Source organism: Brachycentrus maculatus, unplaced genomic scaffold (assembly GCF_059751285.1).
Source record: "Brachycentrus maculatus isolate JH-2025_06_01 unplaced genomic scaffold, ASM5975128v1 h1tg000367l, whole genome shotgun sequence".
In the NCBI taxonomy this organism is placed as follows: Eukaryota; Metazoa; Arthropoda; class Insecta; order Trichoptera; family Brachycentridae; genus Brachycentrus; species Brachycentrus maculatus.
Window position 1 is genome coordinate 1,032,268 of NW_028281116.1, and position 21,801 is coordinate 1,054,068.

Here is a 21,801-nt window from a genome sequence, read left to right on the forward strand (position 1 = left end):
TGCGCTAAAAAATAAATATTTATGAAGGATCCATGATGAATTCGACCTTACAATAAAATAAAAGAGGATAGGTCACTACATATAGTACTACCCATAAGTCATCACAAGTATTTAAAATGCTCATTTAATGTTTTATATAAGTAAAATGTAAATAAGTTATCTTCTTCTTCTTCTTCTTCTTCTTGGTGTAGGCGTTGTGGTCTGTTTTTAAAAGGGATTAGCCTCCTGCGATGTCGATTCCCAGTTTTCGATCCATCTTTGGTGGTCTGCCCGGGAGTCTCTACCATGGGGTTGGCCGTGAAGTGCGATGTGGGGGGGGGGAGTCTGGATAGTTCCATTCTCCTAACATGCGTATACCATTGTCTCCTTCGTTGCCTTCCACACCTAATGACATCTTCGATCTCGCATATTTCCCTAATCCTGGAGTTTCAGATTTTCAAAAATACAGCAAATATGTAATTTTTCACCTTTTGAAAATATGACTGTTTCCATTCTTGCTGATATATGTATGATGCGTAGCTGAATAATGAATTTTTATTCCCTCCTCACTGGTTTTCCATAATTTCTTTAGAGGCATTGAAAAGTGGGATTTGGGGATTTTTTAAAAACATACTCCTCACATTCCTAAAAGGATTAAGGTTAGGAACATTTCGAAGTCTAGGGGAGTAAAAATATACTCATTATATTACTACCGAAATACAAATTATTATAGTTGAGTGTGTGTATATTAGTGGGTTGGGGACAAACTGTATATTATTTGCACCGAGTCAAATCTATCATTGTTGTGTTTTAATGCGGCCCGCAATACCTTAATATTTTGACTATTCTAATAATAGAATCCGTATATGTATACATATATACATACAACAAGCATTTGTTTTCGCGATCGTTTTATGAAATGATTAACAAGCCTCAGTCGAGTTTGGCTCTCAATGTATTCGCATCGTCGGCTCTGCAACCTCTAATCTGCAGCTTTAAAGAATAAAACTGATAGAAATAAGGTCCACAGTATAATAATTTGTATTCCTTGCCTATCTAAGTGGTCACCGAGATGTTTTGGATTGTGCTAGGAACAGTATTTCTTTTTGGGTTGACGTTATATTTATTCTTTACTTGGAACAACAGTTACTGGAAAAAACTCGGAATTCCTTATGAAGAACCAAAGTTTTTCTTTGGAAATTTTAAGGAAGCGTTTACTGCACGAAAGCATTTTGGGCTAATTTACTGTGATTTGTACAAGTAAGTATTTTTCTAACGTATGTTAATATGTACATACATTAATTTTTGAGCAATTTTCACTTGTCTAATACAAACTTTTTCTCATGATTAACGCGTTTTTCCATTTTATAAATAAATAAAATATCGTTTAGGTTTTCGAATTTTTTTTCATTTTGATTTATTTATAAGGCTGCATTCGAATTTCATCTTTGTCGATTTTTGATCATAGCAACCCCCATATAAATATTTACTATGATTTTTTACGTGAATCTATAATAACTTGTATTAATATATGATAAAATCTTTAGTATTATAATAATAATAAAAAAACGTAATAATAAAAAAGGCGGTAATATATTTTTTAATACATCAGAAGTTACGGTTTGGGTATTACGTTACAACGAATTTCCGATTCATGGGATGAGTAAAATTAAAAATAGATGTAACCCAATATAACACTGATTTATTGACCGCGCCTATTTACATTAACTGGTACATACTCGTAGATGTATATGCACACAGCTACTCAAGTTACCTAGCTTAGGCGCTATTTTTGTTTTAAAACCATGTATTTTGTCGCAAAAATAAATGAATTGAAATGAATTGTGTTTTGATTCACGGTAACTTACGATGTATGATATTATTGAATCGATTATAGGATTCCACAAAGTAAATAAACGGGACAAACCTCACAAAGATAGGAAGAAATTGAATATAACTTATCTTTAAAAATCACTTGTTTTATCCCATGGCATTTCTTATGTTTTGATCATGACTCGACGCTTTTTCTTTCGCCTATACCATACACCCATTACACTAATTACTTAATAAAGTAAGAAAATCCATATGTTTGTTTGTGAGTGAGTAATATGTGATAATGTGCGATAAGTGGATTAAAAAGTATTTAGATTAAATGATAATTAATTATACTTACTGATATAATACATATATTTACCTTGATGTATTTTAAAGCATTATATATAATATTGTTTAACAAAATGTGAATTATGCAAGTATAAAATCACTCTCCGAAATTTTAGTTCACCGGTGTCGAGACGAACCCGTCTCTTCGTCAGGACGATCAGTACACCAGTATGCAAATAACACTTTACACCACTATCATTGTACTACTTACATACCTTTATTTCTAACCCTTACCTACACCCAATAGTGCAAAGGCCACTCCAATGTGTAGAAGGAGTGTTATCTTGATTGCCAAACACATATAAGAAAGGTAATCAGTCCTTCGATTCACGTAATATAAAATAAATATTAGAGTGAAAAATCATTTACATTTATTAAGACCCCCCTGGGAATCGAACCCCCTAACCTCCAGCGCAGTAGCCAAACGTGCTGACCACTACACCACGGAGACGGACATACTTAGATCTGTAAAAAAATATTAATTGTCAAAATTATAAAAATCGCGTAGGTCGTGTTAAGTAAAATGTCTAACTACAAAGTTAATAATGCAATATAATATTGTTTTCTAGAAAATTTGATAATGCGGCATATTTTGGATTCTACAAGTTACGAACCCCAACACTCGTAATAAGGGATCTGGATATCATCAAGGATGTTATGGTTAAAGAATTCAACTCGTTTGCGGGCAACGATTTTCATGTAAGTCTTATAAATTACTAAGTTAACATAAAATATACTTATCTTTTGGTTTGTTGTTGACAAACTGTCTTTGAAACTTAAATTTGGTAGAAAATATTCGGCATCAGTGGTTTTCAATCTCATTACAAATATCGCTCACTCCTTTCAAGAACGTCATAAATCAAAAATCGTCAATTTTCAGTTGTGCGTGTTTTCGGAATGCCCAGAAAATCTACTATATCCCAGTAAAAGAGGCATATTTTTAACTTAATATTTACGCGCTACAGGGCAGAAAGTGTTGTTTTTGCATATTGAAGAAAAGGTATTGTTTAATTTTTTTTTTAAATAAACCTAATATTTTTCAAATGGAGAAAAAACCTTCAGGTTTTACCTAAAAAGATCTATTGCACAGTAAAAAGTTCAGTTAGTGGCTTGATATTTATTTTTTAAACATTGTGTTATACTGTTAAACTTTAAAAACGTTCTCCTGAAAAATCAAGTTTTTTGATTTTTCAGGAGAACGTTCTTGAAAGGAGTGAGCGATATCACTCACTCCTTTCAAGAACGTCATAAATCAAAAAACTTGATTTTTCAGGAGAACGTTTTTAAAGTTTAAAAATATTATACAATGTATTAAAAATAAATATCAAGCCACTTCTTGAACTTTTTACTGTACAACAGATCTTTTAAGGTAAACCTGAAGGTTTTTTCTGCATTTGAAAAATATTTAGAATATTTTAAAAAAATAATTAAACAATACCTTTTCTTCGAAATGCAAAAACAACGCTTTCTGCCCTGTAGCGGGTAAATATTATGTAAAAAATATGCCTCTTTTGCTGGGATATAGTACATTTTCTGGGCATTCCGAAAACATGCACAACTGAAAATTGACGATTTTTGATTTATGACGTTCTTGAAAGGAGTGAGCGATATGTTAAATGGATATTTCATATTTATGTCTGCATCTGATCCGTAGTAGCGGTGTGAATGTCAAGCCAGAAATCATCACTCTATTACAAATTGTTTCATATTTTCAAACAATACACTCAAATTTTATATAAAAATGTATATTACACGCTGAAATATTTAGCTATAAGCACATATTTCACAAAAACGTACCAATTGGATCTAATTTCTAATGAAATATTATATGAGCTAGATTTATTTTTGTATTATCTTATAACTACGGTTTTTGAACCCCTAATAAATAATGAACTAAGTTTTTTTGTTGACAGTTTTTAATTTCTCATAAAGTTTTTTTTTTTAATATTATAAATATGAAAATCAAAATTCACGACGTATAGTAAATAATACAAATTATTGACAATTGATTTGCCTTGTTAGGGCATTATCAAACTATAGCAGTTTGATAAAACAGTTTGATGCCCTAAAAAGACGAAACAATTGTCACGATTTTCATTATTTTTTTTTACATTTTAAAAAAAATTCAAAATTAAATATGCAACTTAGTAGACTATGAGAATCAGTGTTTGATTTTAATATTTAAAATAGAAATTATGGAGTTCTACAAATTAAACGCCAAATCAATAAATAAAGTTTTTTTCTTAACCAATAAAATAACTACCAATTAATTACCAATATTTTCAATATATCCAACAAAATTCAAAAATTCATAAATACATGTAGGTATATTTAACCCATGAGGAATTCGGCTGTCCAAACTCAAAACACAGTAAGGGACATTTTTTTGTAGTACGTTTTTTTTTGCATTTTAGGACTAAGTAGATTCTACTTAAAAAGTCCAAAAATGCAAAAAAAACGTACTACAAAAAAATGTCCCTTACTGTGTTTTAAGTTTGGATAGCCGAATTGTTATTGCATACATAAAATAGTTAAATTCATTTACGGACTTTTAAATTACTTTTGTTCCATCTTTTCGCAACTAACTCCTTTTTAACAGGTTAATAAAGAACAAGATCCAATTTTGGCTGCTAATCCATTCGCTCTGTGTGGCGAGGAATGGAAGATAAAAAGGTCACAGTGGTCCAGTGGGATGACTATGAACAAAGTGAAGTTGATGTACGGGGGCATGCTGGACAGATGTGAGATTATGGTCAAACACCTCGATACTCACATTGCGGAGAATCCTGGAGAGCCGTTAGAAGCCAGAGAGGTATTTTATATTTTTAATAATATCCATATCAAACGAATGTGTGGAAAATCATTGCATGACAGAATTAATAAAGGAACTAGCACCGCTGTACGAACCGTCGATTGACAACTGCTAGTATTTGCATATTAGGGGTGGCCAACTTATTTGAATTTTGAGTGAAAATTCTTAGAAAAAACTACGTAGGTACTTATTAAAATCGCGAAAAATGTAATATTATTATACATAAAATGTAAAAACAAAAATGGGAAAAAGAAAATTTCACCAGAATTTGCTGAAAATACATCCATACATTAAAAATTGATAGAAACTTAATTGCATTTAGAGTAATTATACCAACGGATAACTGCACAAGGAATAAAGTAATTATCAATGAGTATGCTGTACTTATTTATTCAACCCTGGAGCGGAGGGCTGATCACCTTTCCTTCGTGTATTTAACGAACAAGATAACAGTGCGTTTATATGAGCAGTGCCCTATGCACCATTGGGGATAAGGGTTTGAAGATACTGTACTTACTATCTACATCCATTTTTTAAATACAAAAACCATCCGATCGACCAAAAAGATATTTCCGATTTACCAGACGATTGCAGTCGACCAGTTGCCTATACCTCCACATTTTTAGCTGAATTTACATTTTTTAAATATTGTTTTCGTAGCTTGCCTTGAAATACCTCACTGATGTTATCGTGACGTCAGTTTTGGGACTCCAGTTAAACTCATTCGAAGATGGCCAAAATATCTTCAAGAAAATTGCTACGTCACTCTTTGTTTCCGACTTCTGGGAAGGTCTGCTGAATCTCTCCTATATGCTTGCTCCATGGGTGCATTCCTTTTTCAAAATTGGGTGAGTATCAAGTTTGTAATATTTCTGTTTATTTAGATGCTAAAGAGAAAAAATAAATAAAAATATGAGAAAATCATATAACAAAATAGGTGATATATTGTTTGTTATTTCGTAGGTTTGTAAAGAAAGAACACGAAAAAGAATTGTTGAACATCGCAAGAAATATCATCGAGATCAGAAAGAAAAATGGATTTGTGAAAAACGACTTCTTCGAAAACCTTATGAAGGAAGAAACAGGTGTGTAACATGTCCAACAAATTTTCTTATTTTTTTGCCAAACTGTGTTTTTGTTTTGTCCAGTTTTTTTCAATCATTGAGATATTTCGATTCTTAATTATTATTACATAAATTAAGACTTTTCTTAATCATAATACTTTTTTAAAGTGAACCACTAAAAACAGGAAACCATATGAAATTAAACGATAACTATACGGATTATGGTAAAAAAAAAGAGGCTTCATAAGTGGCTGAGAACCATTCTCGTAAATGAAAAGTATTTTAATAAGCAAATTGAATATGTAAATAATGTTTTCATCTATATTTTTAACTCAAATAGAAGTGGGAAATATGAGTGAATATAAAGTGAATAAAACAATTGATTAGATTTATTGTGCATTTAGTTGATGAAGTGGAGGTTGCTGGTCGAACTTTTGGGTTCCTTTCGGATGGAATTGAAACTTCAAGTGGACTCATATCCTTCACATTATATGAGGTTAATATAAATTATATGCTTTCAAAGCTCGGGCTTCCATTTTGAATACTTGTATTTATTTTTACACACTGATCTATTTTATAAAAATTATGTTTTCACTTTTAGCTGGCGTATAACCCGCATATCCAAACCAAATTGAGAGAGGAATTGGAACAAGTTGCCGCTACTAATAATGGTCAACTTACTTTCGAACACATAAGCTCCATGCCATATTTGGATATGGTTGTTTTAGGTAAAAACCAAAACCTTATATATTTTTTCGACATAAGAACTATCGGTACTACATCGCTCACTCCTTTCAACATCATATATAAAAAGCTTGATTTTTCAGGAGTTCGTTTTTAAAGTTTAAAAATAAAATAAAGTGTATTAAAAATAAATATCAAGCCACTTATTGAACGTTTTACTGTGCAACAGATCTTTTTAGGCAAAACCTGAAGGATTTTTTTCCATTTGAAAAATATTTAGTGTATTCAAAAAAAATGATTAAACGACACCTTTTCTTCAAAATGCAAAAACAACACTTTCTGCCCTGTAGCGGGTAAGTTAAAAATATGCCGCTTTTGCTGGGATATAGTACATTTTCTGAGCATTCCGAAAACATGCACAACAAAAAATTGACGATTTTTGATATATGACGTTGTTGAAAGGAGTGAGCGACATATGAACAAAACCGATGAATATTATGGACTTCTAAACTCACTAATTCCATGTTATTAAAAAAAAAAACAGTTAAACTGTTGTTTTTAATGTTACGATTTAATATGTCACATTTGCAGCCATAGCTAACTTTAAGGCCCTACGTGCGATAAACCCAGGTAACATTTAACGCTTTTTTTTTCTTTCCTAAAACATGGTTTTAATATTATAAAAATATTTTTATATTCGAAATAAATATATGGTTTTGAAAACAAAAATTAATGAAAGGTATAGAGTTCAAAAAAATATAAAAATACTTTTTCAACATATTACATATTCAATAAAACAAAAACAAAAAATCCAGTAAATATGCTGTAAAAAAAATCAGGCGTGAAGTGATGTCCGGTTTTCAGCGCAGCCGGACACCTAATGAATTCTATGTTTGAGAGTAAGGTCTTAAGGAATCAACGATTACTGCTGTCGTCTTCAAGCTCGAAATAAACTACGCATTCGAAATATCACTCCACCAGTGGGCTTAATTAGCTCATAATAGAGATAAACATCTCTGAAAAGAAGTGATAACATTTCACCATACTGTATACATCAATATGAAATCATAAGATGCCGCAAAACTCATGCGTAAAAATAACTTAATAACTTAAAACAGTCGAGTGTAAAGGTAAAATTACCCTTCCCGCCGAACACCACCAGTCGGGTGAAACGGTGTGTTTTTAAAAAACCCTGTTTATTTAAAAATATAATTGTCATTTTGATGTTGTTGCATGCAGAGGTGCTGCGGACCCACCCGCCCGTGTTCACCCTGCACAAGGTGTGCACCAAGCCGTTCACCCTTCCACCCGCCGTGCCCGGCTCGGCCCCGTTCGAGGTGCCCGTGGGCATGCCCGTCACCGTCCCGTACTACGCCACGCAGGTGGACCCCCAGTACTTCCCCGACCCGGACGTGTTCGACCCCGACCGCTTCAGCGAGGGAGCCAAGGACGCCTACCCCAAGTACGCGTTCATGCCCTTCGGAGAAGGTCCCAGGATTTGCGTGGGTAAGAATGACAATTGAATTCGTGACATAGCAGCATCACCCCGAGTTGCGTCAACTCCGAGATACGTTAACAGAAAGATCCAGATTTTCAAAAATGTATGTGATTCGATTATTTTTTAATTCTGTAAATATTAATAGAGTATGTGAGTTCGGAAAAATATCGGATTTAACTTACTCTCCGTGTTTATATATAAATATATATATATATATATATATATATATATATATATATATATATATATATATATATATATATATATATATATATATATAATAATAATAATAATAATAATAAACATAAACAAAAAATAATAAGTGTAAGTCCCTCTCCAAACACAAGAGCTTAGTCACTTTATTGGAGAGAACAGCGTAACTAATTTTAAGATCGTTGAAGGGTCTAGAAAATGAATTAAATTATATGCGGTAAGCGATGTATGATACATGTTTAATATAAGGAAAGAATACAAGGCTGAGATATGCATTATCGATAAAAATTGAAAATTTTATGTTGTGATAGTATGAGCATGTGAATCGAATGAGTGAAGAAAGAACAGTAAAATAAATTTATGATGTCAAATGTTGTTTTAAATAAAGGCAGAGGAATACCGAGGAAAACTTGGCATGATCAAGGGTTTCAATTACTTGATAGAGGTCAGGTCAAGAATCGGTATAATCGGCGGATATGTATGAGATACCTGAATGTGGAGTGGCGAAGAATGTTTGAAAAGACATAGTGTTATGGCGTTCTATCCTCTCTGCCTACCCCTGTGGAGAAGCAGCGTGATGGTTAGTTTGTTAGTTAGATTATGACTGACTTTCAAATTAATAGTATGAACAGTTTACGAGGGAGGAAGTACTACAGAAATGATCCTGTGAAGTACAGTCCATTTTCTGTAAATGTCTTTGCACTGTTCCGTGTCTGTCTGCTGTGCTGGTCGGGTTTGTGGGCGTCTGTGTACCGGCCAACGTCGAGTCGGAATTGGATCTAGCTGACTAATTTAACTAAACACTAATCCCTTTCACTGCCTACAATGGGGAACTTTTAGAAAATTTGGTGATGGACTTACAATCTTTTATTTATTTAGAATGGCAGTGACAGGTATATTGAAAGCTTTTAAATGTAAATTCACAGTAAAATCGGGATACAATTATATATTGTTTCACATTTTCAATAAATTTCGCAACGTAGTTTTTTAAAAAAAATGCTTAGCAAGAGCAGATCTGTCAGGAAGCCTAGATGCTTCTGTATCAGATCTGGGCATGCGGTGGGACAGCTTTCAATAAGTACGCATAGTTTCAAACATAAATATTAGCAAGCTTTTTGTTAGATGAATTACCGAACATATTTTTTTGTTTTCGTTTTTTGACTTTGCTTGTCAAGGTGTGCCTGAAACTGGTGAAAATCACAGATGTTTTCCCTGAATATTTTTTTCTCATTATTATTATATTTATAACTTTGTTTTCAGGAATGCGACTCGGCTTGACTAACGTAAAAACTTGTATTGTGAACATTGTCAGGAATTTCGAACTGAGAGTAGCGAGCAGGACTAAACCTAGTCCCTTACCTGTGGATCCTAACGTCATGATGAACAGAGCTGTTGGAGATATCTGGCTCACCTTCCATAAACTGCAAAATACAACCATTTGAATACGACGTTTGCAACCTCAGCTCTCCAAATAAAATATTTATATAACATTTTAACAGTTTCCTTATCATTCATCATTCACAACTAAAAATTAAGTGGTATTACACAAAGTGAACGATAAGGAGAGTGTTATATTACTATACCATAAAGCTAACAATGCTTTTTAAAATACAAAATAAATTAATATTTTCTGTAAATTTGCTTGTCAGAAAGAAATTTTAGGAATTCATAAAATCTTATTTTAAATGAAAAATCTTTAACTTATTAAAAATATGGCTGCAGAGTTCCTCAAAAATATATTTAAAAATGTTATTTTTTGACATTCATCAAAGATGAAGAAGAATATGGAAGTCTGGGCATTTACGGGGCTGACGACCGTCATAGGCTGGTTTAAGTGATCTCTTTACACACATGTAACATTCACCAATTCTACCCATTATTGACAACCACTCAAATTCTTGGAAGTTCTATATATGAACCAATTTTGAAACATTATTCTTGAATTACTAGAAATTCCATTAATTGATTCGGCAGTCACTAGCACGGTGTTTGAAAATGATGCGGAATGCATCGAAACACGTGTCACAGTAGATTTTAAGAAATAGTGGTATTTACTAAGTAAAACATTAATTAAAAATCACTAGAAATTCACTTGAGACATCTGTTGGTGAGATGAAAAATTTATTTATTTGAAAATGTATTTGAAAAAATGAGTAACAAGCTTTTGAAAATCATTAATAATGTTTTTTTTAAATATTTTTTACACATTATGAAGAAATGTTTGGACGAAACATATAACCTCAAGGGACTCGTACACATTTGAAGGGCATAGTTACACAAAGTAGTACAAATACCTTTATGCAACACCAATGGCCTAGCCTTTTGTTATAATTTTAGTTTTCCCATTCGTTCTCAATTTCCTTTCTCATATATGTATCCCTTCAAATGTACTCCACTCCTATATACAAGAATAAGGCAGTACTGGTCATCTTGACGTCATATGATTAATTATCAAGCTTCACCGAACTATTGCACTATAGGATGAGGAGTGAGATATGGTGTAAGAAAAATAAACATAGTAATCACAAAATTCTACGACAGGAAAGTACTCTTATTTTTTTGTTTCCTGTAGCTCTTAAGTGCATGTTAATGATAATGATATCAATTAATACTTGCAAATATGTAAAAATATAAATATCATAACATAGTAAACATTAGAATCAAACACTGATTTTTTAAGTCAACTTTATTATATTTTATTTTCAAAGGTGTTTTTTTTATAACATTTTTTGTTTTTTTTTTATTAATAACATTTTTGGTTCGTTTCATGTGTATGAAAATAAAATTTGAAAATTTGAAATGGTGTTTTTAAACATAAGTTTGAAAATTCCATAACAAGGCGAAAAAATTACTACAGTTTTTATTTTTATGTGTTTTTAATAATAAAATACAATTTAGTCGACTCTAAAAATCGGTGTTTGATTTGAAGTTCTACAAATTAAACGTCAAATCTAGTAATATGTTAACATAGTTTTGTAATTTATAATGTTGTATGAAATTCAAAATAAATATTATCATTTGGCTAGAGGAATTTTCTTTCATTCTCTCCATCTCAAATTCCTTCCCTTTAATAAGCATTCTTCTTCGTACGGGCCATATCTGCGTCTGATGAGTCCAGGGCACCGCATCAGATTGTCACAGTGTGTACGTAAGTAGATATCCGTTTATTAAAATCTGTTATTGCAAACGTAGTTAAATTAATTATCCTCTATTACATGAACTAATCTGTTCAAATGACATTTCCATTGCCCATGTTCTTATATTTTTTCAAAAAATTGTACAATCGTATTTTTTGCTGCGCTACCTTATATATTACATTATTTAAAAATCGACGAACGAATAACCCAAATTGCGCGGTACTAATAAAATTAATATTCATACTACGCCAATACATACTTTGACTTACGTGTAGGTTACTTTTTAGAATCCGTTTTATAAGTCGAATCTATTTTCTACATCGGCCTTTGGTGGTCCAATTCCAGACATAGACCTCGCTCATGGCCATCCAATGCTGTATTGAGCTTGGAGATTCCACATGAAAGGAGTAACGTTTATAAGAAAATTAAATATTTCACTAACCGTATATCAAAAACAAAATGTGTTATTTTAATAGGTTTGTATTTTTATATCGTTGAAACTGTTTGTTTATATTTTACCACGCTTTTTTATTTTTTTATTATTATCGATTTTTTACATTATGAGTATTGCCGAATGGAGTAAAAGGGTACCAAGAACAGAGGTAAATTAAATAAATCCGGGTGAATACTGAATAAAAATATCAGGTTTACAATTATTTAAAAGGGTATCGGGATTAAAAAAAAGTAATATGGACTCATATTATACAAACGTGTGGCGAAAATATTCTCGAGATTTAAAAATCAATAAAAAATGAAGAAGAGAAAAGATGGAAGCAAAAAATATAGATGGTACGTATGCAGATACGCCGAATCCCATGAGTCTGATCGTAGATTTTTCATTGATTTCCCCAATTTACGTTCATTAACGTAGCTGCGAATTTACGTATGTCGTACGTTACATAACTCGAGGTGTAACCTATATGCGGATATATATAAAAATATCTTCCATAATAATATACGTATCTCCCTCAATTGCCTCAAGTGGCGATCGTATTATATTGGAACTGTTTTTGTTTTCAGTTACCATTCGTTCTCTCTGATCGCTCTACGCTAATTCGAGATGTTTCTTGTGATAACTTTAGGTATTATTGGTGCTATCGTAATTGGAATATATTTATACGCGACGTGGAACTACGGATTCTGGAAGCAACATGGAGTCCCCAACGAACCTCCTAAATTTTTCTTCGGAAATTTCAAAGAGGCTCTAACCGGACAAAAGCATTTCGGGCTTATATATAACGACTTATACAAGTAAGAATCTTATCAATCGATTTCTCATCTAGATGGAAACACACAGCTTGCATAGAACTATAAAATAAACAAGACAAGCATAAAAGAATTAAAAATGTATTACGTACATTATTATGAACTACGTATTCGTAGTTCCGCGGCCTTCGTATCTTCTTTGCGCCCTTTAGCAAAGTTTTTCGAGGCAAGGAAAAGTTCAAACTTTCGTACAATTTTATATGAAGAACAAGGTAGTTTTTCACAAAATTACATTTTAATTTTTTCAGGATTTACGCATAAACTAACATCCTTTTTAATAAATAAATAAAGTGTTTTGAGATCCCAAGACCTCAATTTGTTACATCTTTATGTGCCACCATTTAAGTTCCTGTATAAACGTGAGACTCATTTTGCCATATTGATATGAAATATATGTACTCTTAATTATTTGGTAGTTGATGAAAGGTCATGGACTTTATAGTAGCAAAAAATATATTACGATTAAATTATCTGTATTTGTAGGGTGACCAGTAAACGCCCACATGTATGTAGATAAATGGAGAATTGGTTTCCAAATACGCATGTAATGTGATCACTTTATTAAATAGGTACCTAGGCTTCCGTATTATTCTTCTATGTTGAGATGTTCAAGTGTAAAAATAACGCCTAATTAGAGAAAACTCAGATTTGTGAACAAGTATTTGGACACACTAAAAATTTTGTGAACGTTTTTGTTCTTCCCTTAAAAAATATGCAAATAAAAATCTGAGGTCTGACAGTATTCCAATTCGGAAACTCCGGAATTTAATGGCTGGTCACTCTACTCACCAAGCGCCTACTTATTACACAACTACAAGTTGTATATTTTTGTAAAACGGAGATATGTTTATTATATCAGAAAACAACTAAAAAAGCCCGATGCTATCAACACTATTTTTCCTATTTATATTATCTTTGAACATCTGATAGATTAAACCTTCGATGTTTTAATCTATAACTATATACGCTACACAAGGATGTCTACGATAACACACCTATATAAATAAAAATGTTAATATTGATATTTTTAAATCTCAACATGGATGAAGAAGAATATAGAAGTCGAGGAATTTACTGGGGCTACGGGTGAAAACGAATTATTTGAGATTTAACACAGAAACACGAGTGTTTGTTAGCGACTTCTATAAATTGCATTTTAGAACGAAAAAGGACAGTATAAAATGACAGATGCCAAAAACTCAAAACGGTTTAGGGCAATTTTCATATCAGTTAAGATATTTATTAAGAAATACAGTAAAAAAAATATATACATCAAAACAATAATAACAATATCAACCAACCTTTCGGCCAAGATTTTCACACAAAAAATGGTTTTGTGTAAAGTTGGTTTAAGCCAGACTGACTTAAGCCAGATTGCAGAATATATTTTTCCAAATCCAACGCCAAAAAAAGAAATGCTAAAAACGACAAAATAATATTTTACATGAAATATATATAATATATATATATATATATATATATATATATATATATATATATATATATATATATATATATATATATATATATATATATATATATATATATATATATATATATATATATATATATATATATATATATATATATATATATATATATATATATATATATATATATATATACATAAATACATTTAACATTTTCTTGGTTTTCCAGAAAATTCAACAATGCTGCATACTTCGGATTTTACAAGTTGAGGACTCCAACTTTAGTCATCAGAGACGTGAATATCATCAAGGCTGTGCTAGTCAAGGATTACAACCACTTCGCCGAGAATGATTTCCATGTAAGAACAAGCGAGCTTTTCACAAAACTCTAGCGATATACAAATACATATGTAAATTATTGAACAAATGTTGTTCGCACTATCGACAGGCATCTAATAGTTTTTTTGCATATAATAAATGTAGAGAGGTCATTATTTGATATGCTTCCATTACTTTTACAACCACCGTAACTGGATGTTTAACGGTTGAACGTCAAAAGAAGATAGTTTCAGAAACTTCCAATGGCTTATCGAGACATAAGTGTCGCGGTGGAAGTGGGTGTTGACTCGGTCTTGGCTCTGTCAACATTCGATCGGAACACTCTAATTTTGTATTGTTCTCTCCCAAAGGAGTGGGTTACCCTGTTTCCTCTTTTTCTTTTTATTCTCTATTAGTATTATTACTTATTTATTACATACATATTTGCTAGTACCGACACTAATGTGAAACATGGAACTGGCAAAAGAAGGATGAAAGCAGAGTGAACGCTGTTGAAATGCGCTCCCTCAGACGAATGTGTGGAAAATCATTGTATGACAGAATTAAAAACGACGATGTAAGAAAGGAATGTAAGGCTGAACGAGGAATAATTGAAAATATTAGGAAGAGTTCTTTGCGGTGGTATGGACATGTGGATCGAATGGCTAAGGACGATGGAAATGGAATGGAAATAACGAGAGAATGACTAAGAAAATATATGTGGCGAATGTGAGAGGGAAAACAGAACGTGGACGACCGAAAAAGACTTGGCACGATCAGATCAATCAGAACCTAAAATCTGGCGGTGTCAAAAGTCTGCGTAATCGGAGGGCATGTATGACTAGATGTATGGATGTGAAGGAGGCGAGGAGTGTATGTCAGGACAGAAGAGTGTGGCGTTCCATCCATCCTTTCTGCCGTAGGCAGAGAGGATGGATGGAACTGCCATTCCCCTGCGGGGGAACGGCGTGATTGTAGTAGTAGTAGTAGTAGTTATTTTAAAACTGATACGTTTTTAATAAAAAGGGTTCTACTTGTTAGATTATAAAATATGTTTAAAAAAAAGAAGAAGGGGAAGACCGAGGAAAACTTGGCACAATCAGGAATGTCAAATACTTGAAAGTGGCCGGGTCAGGAGTCGTAATAATCGTCGGGTATGTATGAGGAGATGCATGAATGTAGAAGAGGCGAAGAATGTTTGCACAGACAGAGTGGTGTGGCGTTCGATTCTCTCTGCCTTCCTCTGCGTGATGGTTAGTTAGTTAGTTAGTTTTTAATTTGGTTTAGAAGAAAATGTACACAGATACATTTTCTTCTAAACCAAATTAACACGCATAGACGTCGGGGGAGTCACTTATTTGTTTAAAATGCAAACGTACTTGCGTTGTATATAGCCCACATTGCATGTACAATTTTGTCTTGCTTTTATCCCCACAGAACTCTATACAGCCGGGTGGATGATGACTTTCTCAATCAGAAGTAGTTATCCAGGTTCGAGGCTTAGAGTAGATATTTATTCCTGTCAACGACACATCTAAAATGCTGTTTGTTTTCTAACTTTCTAATGCTATAACTAAGCAGGCCTTAAACCTTCCAATAAAATAAACCTTTTTTATAAAAAGAGTAATATTTTTGTTTTTATTATTTACAAAAATATTTCAATTTCACACTATTTCTGTGAGCCTAAGCGGCTCATTATTAGAAATAGGTATCAAATTGTAGTAGAGTGGGTTCGAACTGAGAAACTCTGACTTAAGAGTCCGCGACACTAACCACGGGACCACAACCCGCCACACTTTGTTGTTTTTGTTTCTAGACCGATACAGAGAAGGATCCACTTCTTGCTGTAAACCCATTCTTCCACATGGGAGACGCGTGGAAGACGAGGAGAGCCCAATGGTCCTCCCTGCTGACCCCGAGTCGGGTGAAGGGGATGTATGGAATGATGGAAGAGAAGAGCTCCAGAATGGTCCAGTACTTGAAAAACCACATCGTGGAGACGCCCAACGAACCCATTGAAGCAAGACAAGTAATACTTTTTCTTTCAAGCTACTATCAACTAAGTGGTGCGTAAAGCAGATACCTACTCCAGTTTCGATTTGCTGATCGTCGATATCACTCTTTATTGGTTATAAGGACAGTTGTTCGTTTGATCGTTTAAAAGCATTTTCTTTTAAGACCCTTAGAAGCAATGCCAAATTTTGTTTCGAATTTTTTCCCCTCAAAAAACCACATCGTAGAGGCGCCCAACGAACTCATTGAAACTGACCTAATATTTTTTCTTTCAAGTTACTCTCAAGTGATGGGTACGCCAGGTACTCTATTTTCGATTTGCTGATCGTCGACCCTTTATTGGTTCTAAGGACCGTTTATATTCGTTTAATCGATGAAAACAATTTTCCTCATTGAAAAATCACTATTTTCAAGACTCATTTTTATTCTTTATTTTGTTTTGGAAATTTTCACCTCAGTTACTAATATTAATTTTTTATGGGATGTCTTGGAATTATTTCAGCTTGCTGTAAAATACTTGACAGACGTGATGGTGTCGGGAGTGCTGGGGCTGCAAATTAACACTTTCGAAGACGAAAACAACGTCTTCAAGAGGATAGCGCTCTCTTTCTTCCAGTCTGACTTCTGGGAAGGATTGAGCATCCTCACTTACATCATTGCCCCGTGGATTCACTCTTACTTTAGCACTGGGTAAGAGGTTATATCTTATCACTGCTCTATATAAGAATAATATATATGTATATATATATATATATATATATATATATATATATATATATATATATATATATATATATATATATATATATATACATATATAAATACATATATAAATATTTATATAAATACATATACTATATACATTAATTCAAAAATTCATAAACATAATTAACACTTTTTATGGGACCTACCAAGCCACCTTATGTGTCTTGTCGGTGGAGTTCTTTTTACATTGTTTTTTATTGTTTTTATCTATTTCAACCTAATTAATATACACACAAATACAGAAAAGAAAAAAACTTTTTTACAATTTTCATAGAATTAACTCTTCTCCTTTATTTTGTCTATATATGGTTAATATGTCCTGTATTTCAAGTGTAAGGATGATTTTCTAGAAACCATGGTTTATTCTTGTAATACCGACAGAACTCTGACTTCTATCTATATTAAATATGTACTTACTTATATGTTTTTTGCTCTACTTTTTTTCTTTTAATTTGTTGTTATCTTGTTTAGTTTTCTATAGTTCCTACTGTTTCAACTATTTTAAACTTGTTTAAATTTTACCTCTCACTATTTAAATTTATAAGATTACATAATCATAAAAATATTTATTAATATTTAATATTATTTAAAATATAATATTATAAGAAATATCTTAATAATATTTAATGCTTTACACTGATTTGTCATTTTACAATATCCTTACTCAATTAATGTTTACTTATTTCATTTACTTTGTTTTAAACTCTATTCAGAAAATGAATAAAACGTATTCTTTTCTTATGAAGAGTTTTACATACAAAATGTGACTTATTTTACCCAAAGAAAATAAAGTAATAAATAAAATCGATTACTTAATCTTTTACGTGGAGCCAATATAACATATTATGAAAACTACTAAACATTCATCTTCTTTCTGTTACACTCCCCAAGTAGTTTTTTTCATTCCAGGCCTTTCTAAATTACGTTTTTATTCAAAAGCATGCAACTTGTTATGTATTTTAAATAATGGTGTTAATGTTAATTCACAGATTTGTAAAGCCGTGGGTGGAGAAAGAGTGCATTGACATAGCTAAAAATATTGTGGCCATAAGAAAGGAACATGGCTTTTTACCGAATGACTTTTTCGAAAGCTTAATGAGAGATGGCGATGGTAAGTTAAACCTTTGCTCACTCTTTCTTATTTTATAAAATTGTTTACTGCTTTAAAAAAATTGACTTCGTGAAATATAAATAAAGTAAATATTAAATACCACTATGTAAAACTTCAATTAAAAATGGATAGGCTTTACCACAAAGTGACTGCCGAATCAATTAATGAAAAAATAAACGTTCTTGGACCTAGATGCGACCCTTGTTGTTGTATATTAATTTTTTGTTTTTCTGAAATTTCAAAAATTTTCATCCACAATCGTCCTTAATAATATGCTCTTTTTTTAAATCAAATTAATGTTATGTACCCATAGTTATATTACAAAATCAAACTGTATGTAGATAAATTAACTGTCAATAATTATGGTATTTTTTTAGCCAATTACATTGAAGTATCAGGAAGAGTCCTCGGTTTCCTTTCTGAAGGGGTTGAAACATCCAGCGGTCTGATATCTTTTTTCCTTTATGAGGTAATATTTCAACTTGTTTTCGACTAGTGAATTAAATTATAGCAATCATTTAAAATTGTTATCTTATTGTGATAATTAGAACCAATCACTCGAATATTTTTAAATTATTTTTTACTTTACCGAACACTTAAGATGTTTTAAATAGTGTTAAAGGTCTGATAAAAATGGATTACATATGTATTCAAGAGAAAAAAACAGGAAAAGACTCTTCGATATACAATGTTTAAGATGTATTGAATAGATAACAACTGTTGTTCGAATTCAATACATAGAATCTTTATTTCGAATTGTTTATTAAACTGAAAATATATGTGATTGAATCCCAAAAAAAAATCTTTAAAAATCAACTGTTTTGCAGATGGCAGCTAATCCACAAATCCAAAAGAAGTTACGCGATGAGTTAAACAGTGCTGCAGCAGCCAACGGGGGACAGTTATCATTTGAAGAAATTCAAGGAAATAAATATTTGGATATGATTACTAATGGTATTATGACATAAAATATATTCTATTTGACATTAACCAAATGTATTTACATCGGAAAATATTTTTAATACACACATTTTCTTTAACTCTTAAGGAGACCTAGAAGAGTCAGCCTTCTGTGTATTGTTTTTATTGAGATAATACCCATATACATATTTTCAAATCAAGTTCTTCATCGGTCTTAACACTGCCTCGTCTTTATTTCAAAAACATTTGAACTATAATGATATTGAATGATCGAAACATCGTGTTTACATCAGTTAGCTATACATATCTCAAATCTTTTGTTTGCAGAGGTGATGAGGATATACCCCGCGGTGCTGACAATCAACAGAGTCTGCACCAGCGAGTATGATCTGCCTCCGGCAGTAGCTGGAGGAAAGCCTTTCAGAATACCCCTTGGAATGCCCGTCACTATATGCAACTACGCAACACATCACGATCCCGCCTACTTCCCGGACCCAGAAACCTTTGATCCCGAGAGATTCCGAGATGAGGACAAGATTCCCAAATTCGCGTTTCTGCCTTTTGGAGAAGGGCCGAGGATTTGCGTTGGTGAGTATAAAGTAGACACGTAAATTTAGATTAATTTAAGTACATATCCAATGCATTGAACTGCTATTTAATCTGATTTCCGTGGTGTATAAGTCAGTCCCTGAACTTTCGCGAGAGATGAGTGCATGGTCCAACGAACCATCTATCATATCTTGTCAGCCCCTTCTTCTCAGTTACATCAGCATCAGTTTCCCTCGAATTCTTTTCTGACTCAAATTTTTCCGAGTCATCGTGCTCTGTAGAATCGCCGCGCTATTTTCCAATTACTGGTAAAACTTGTATCTCTATTTTGTATCAGATCAAATCAGATCTGAATCGATATAAATCTGACTCGACTTACCCTAACTAAATTTTACATACCAGCCTAAAATATAAGTTCATTTTTGTTAACATTAGAGCATTGATGCAGACATATCACTTACGCAAACTCCAATCAAATGATTTATTGTTTTTCTCTAACTCTCATCCGCACTCGATACTACATAGGGGGCTGTATCAAATTGACGCAATGTTAAGTTGATTCATGCACTTCAGGTTCCAGTCAAGGAAAAAAAATGGGGTGAAAAACTCTTATATTTGTTTTGGCCCCCTTGAAAATCGAAATAGTAGCCAACGCTCTAACCACTGCACTAAGAAGGGGGATAAATCTATAAAAAGTATGATTTTTAAATTATTTATGTTTAAATATTGTTCTAGGTTCGAGGCTGGGTCTCATGAATTCAAAGGTGGCCATATCTTCCATAGTCAGAAGCTTCGAACTGAGACTTTCCCCTAAAACGTTGCCACGACCACTCCCTGTAGATCCATCCGTTCTTGTCACTCGAGCCGTCGGAGATCTCTGGCTGACTTTCCATACAATTTCTTAGATCGTAATAATAATTATAGATTAAAAAAAATCATGAATAAAACTTACTATTCACGAATATTTTTGTTGTTCTCATGCTTCAAATAAAGTAATTATGAACGATACGAAATGTTTGTATTCAATATAAATCAATGCACTAGATTTTGGCCAAATCTCATTCACGATAAGTTTTAAAAACAATACAATTATTACCATAGTGGGATACAATGTTTCCATACCTCAAACTTTAAATTAACAAAATTAAAAGGTATACTCCCTTACGGATATTAATACTCACCCTTGGTCGATATTGCGATAACTACGTACTGGATATAACTTTACTCCAATTCTCTAAAAAATAAAATGATACGAGAACCGCTAACTTACTCTCTAACAAGTGAGTACTGGCTACGAAAAAACAGTGTTTTGAACAAAAAATCAACTACGTTAAATATTACCTGAGTAAGAAGAAAATTAAGTTGCGGGCTATTGATCACTGGGCCTTAGTTGGTGGTATATGTTTTTTTGTAGCCCTGACAATTTTAATAACACTCGTGTCACTGTGGCTACTGGAGAAAGAAGTTGTGTTTATTAAAATTAATAAAACGAGTACTTGAGGAGTTCAATAAACCAAATAAAACAAATAAATCTGCATTGGATGCTATTTTAGGTCAAACATCTTTAATTTCATTAATCAATTCGGCAGTCACTTTGTGGTAAAGTCTATTCATTTTAATTTAAGTTTTACTTAGTAAATAACACTTTTGGCTAAGTTACACTTCAATTAAAAACAAATATCTTTAGTTAACGAATACGCTAATGTCAAAAGTGTAAAACTGTAGTCGATTTTTGCAGTCAATAGTTAATATACCTTTTTAAAACGAACGATGAATTATTATGTGCACCTTTTATTGAGCTACGAAAATAAAACACTTAAGCCGTGGCAATTTGCATACGAGGTATATGATGGATATATTAGGATGTCACTATGACCT

At 32.4% G+C, this 21,801-nt stretch overlaps 2 protein-coding genes across 2 annotated transcripts; both read left to right on the forward strand.

Moving 5' to 3' along the window:
- The first annotated feature begins 914 nt into the window (after window positions 1-914).
- Window positions 915-11,438, forward strand: LOC148303485 (cytochrome P450 6j1-like). Its single transcript, XM_088269882.1, has 9 exons — window positions 915-1,239; window positions 2,712-2,841; window positions 4,742-4,954; window positions 5,615-5,802; window positions 5,918-6,039; window positions 6,423-6,514; window positions 6,620-6,746; window positions 7,942-8,208; window positions 9,674-11,438. Exons 1-9 carry the CDS (start codon window positions 1,052-1,054, stop codon window positions 9,853-9,855), a joined length of 1,509 nt encoding a protein of 502 aa, XP_088126008.1. The 5' UTR covers window positions 915-1,051; the 3' UTR covers window positions 9,856-11,438.
- A 1,130-nt stretch (window positions 11,439-12,568) lies between these two features.
- Window positions 12,569-20,931, forward strand: LOC148303486 (cytochrome P450 6j1-like). Its single transcript, XM_088269870.1, has 9 exons — window positions 12,569-12,801; window positions 14,476-14,605; window positions 16,381-16,593; window positions 17,080-17,267; window positions 18,332-18,453; window positions 18,831-18,922; window positions 19,281-19,407; window positions 19,702-19,962; window positions 20,659-20,931. The coding sequence occupies exons 1-9, from the start codon at window positions 12,611-12,613 to the stop codon at window positions 20,826-20,828; spliced, it is 1,494 nt and encodes a 497-aa protein (XP_088125996.1). The 5' UTR covers window positions 12,569-12,610; the 3' UTR covers window positions 20,829-20,931.
- The last annotated feature ends 870 nt before the right edge of the window (window positions 20,932-21,801 follow it).

Coding starts and splice junctions, on each gene's coding strand:
- LOC148303485 (XM_088269882.1), top strand. CDS start 1,052: ATGTTTTGGATTGTGCTAGGAACAGTATTTCTTTTTGGGTTGACGTTA. Junction 1,240..2,711: donor ATTTACTGTGATTTGTACAA/GTAAGTATTTTT, acceptor ATTGTTTTCTAG/AAAATTTGATAATGCGGCAT. Junction 2,842..4,741: donor TTGCGGGCAACGATTTTCAT/GTAAGTCTTATA, acceptor CCTTTTTAACAG/GTTAATAAAGAACAAGATCC.
- LOC148303486 (XM_088269870.1), top strand. CDS start 12,611: ATGTTTCTTGTGATAACTTTAGGTATTATTGGTGCTATCGTAATTGGA. Junction 17,268..18,331: donor CACTCTTACTTTAGCACTGG/GTAAGAGGTTAT, acceptor GTTAATTCACAG/ATTTGTAAAGCCGTGGGTGG. Junction 19,408..19,701: donor TTTGGATATGATTACTAATG/GTATTATGACAT, acceptor TTTTGTTTGCAG/AGGTGATGAGGATATACCCC.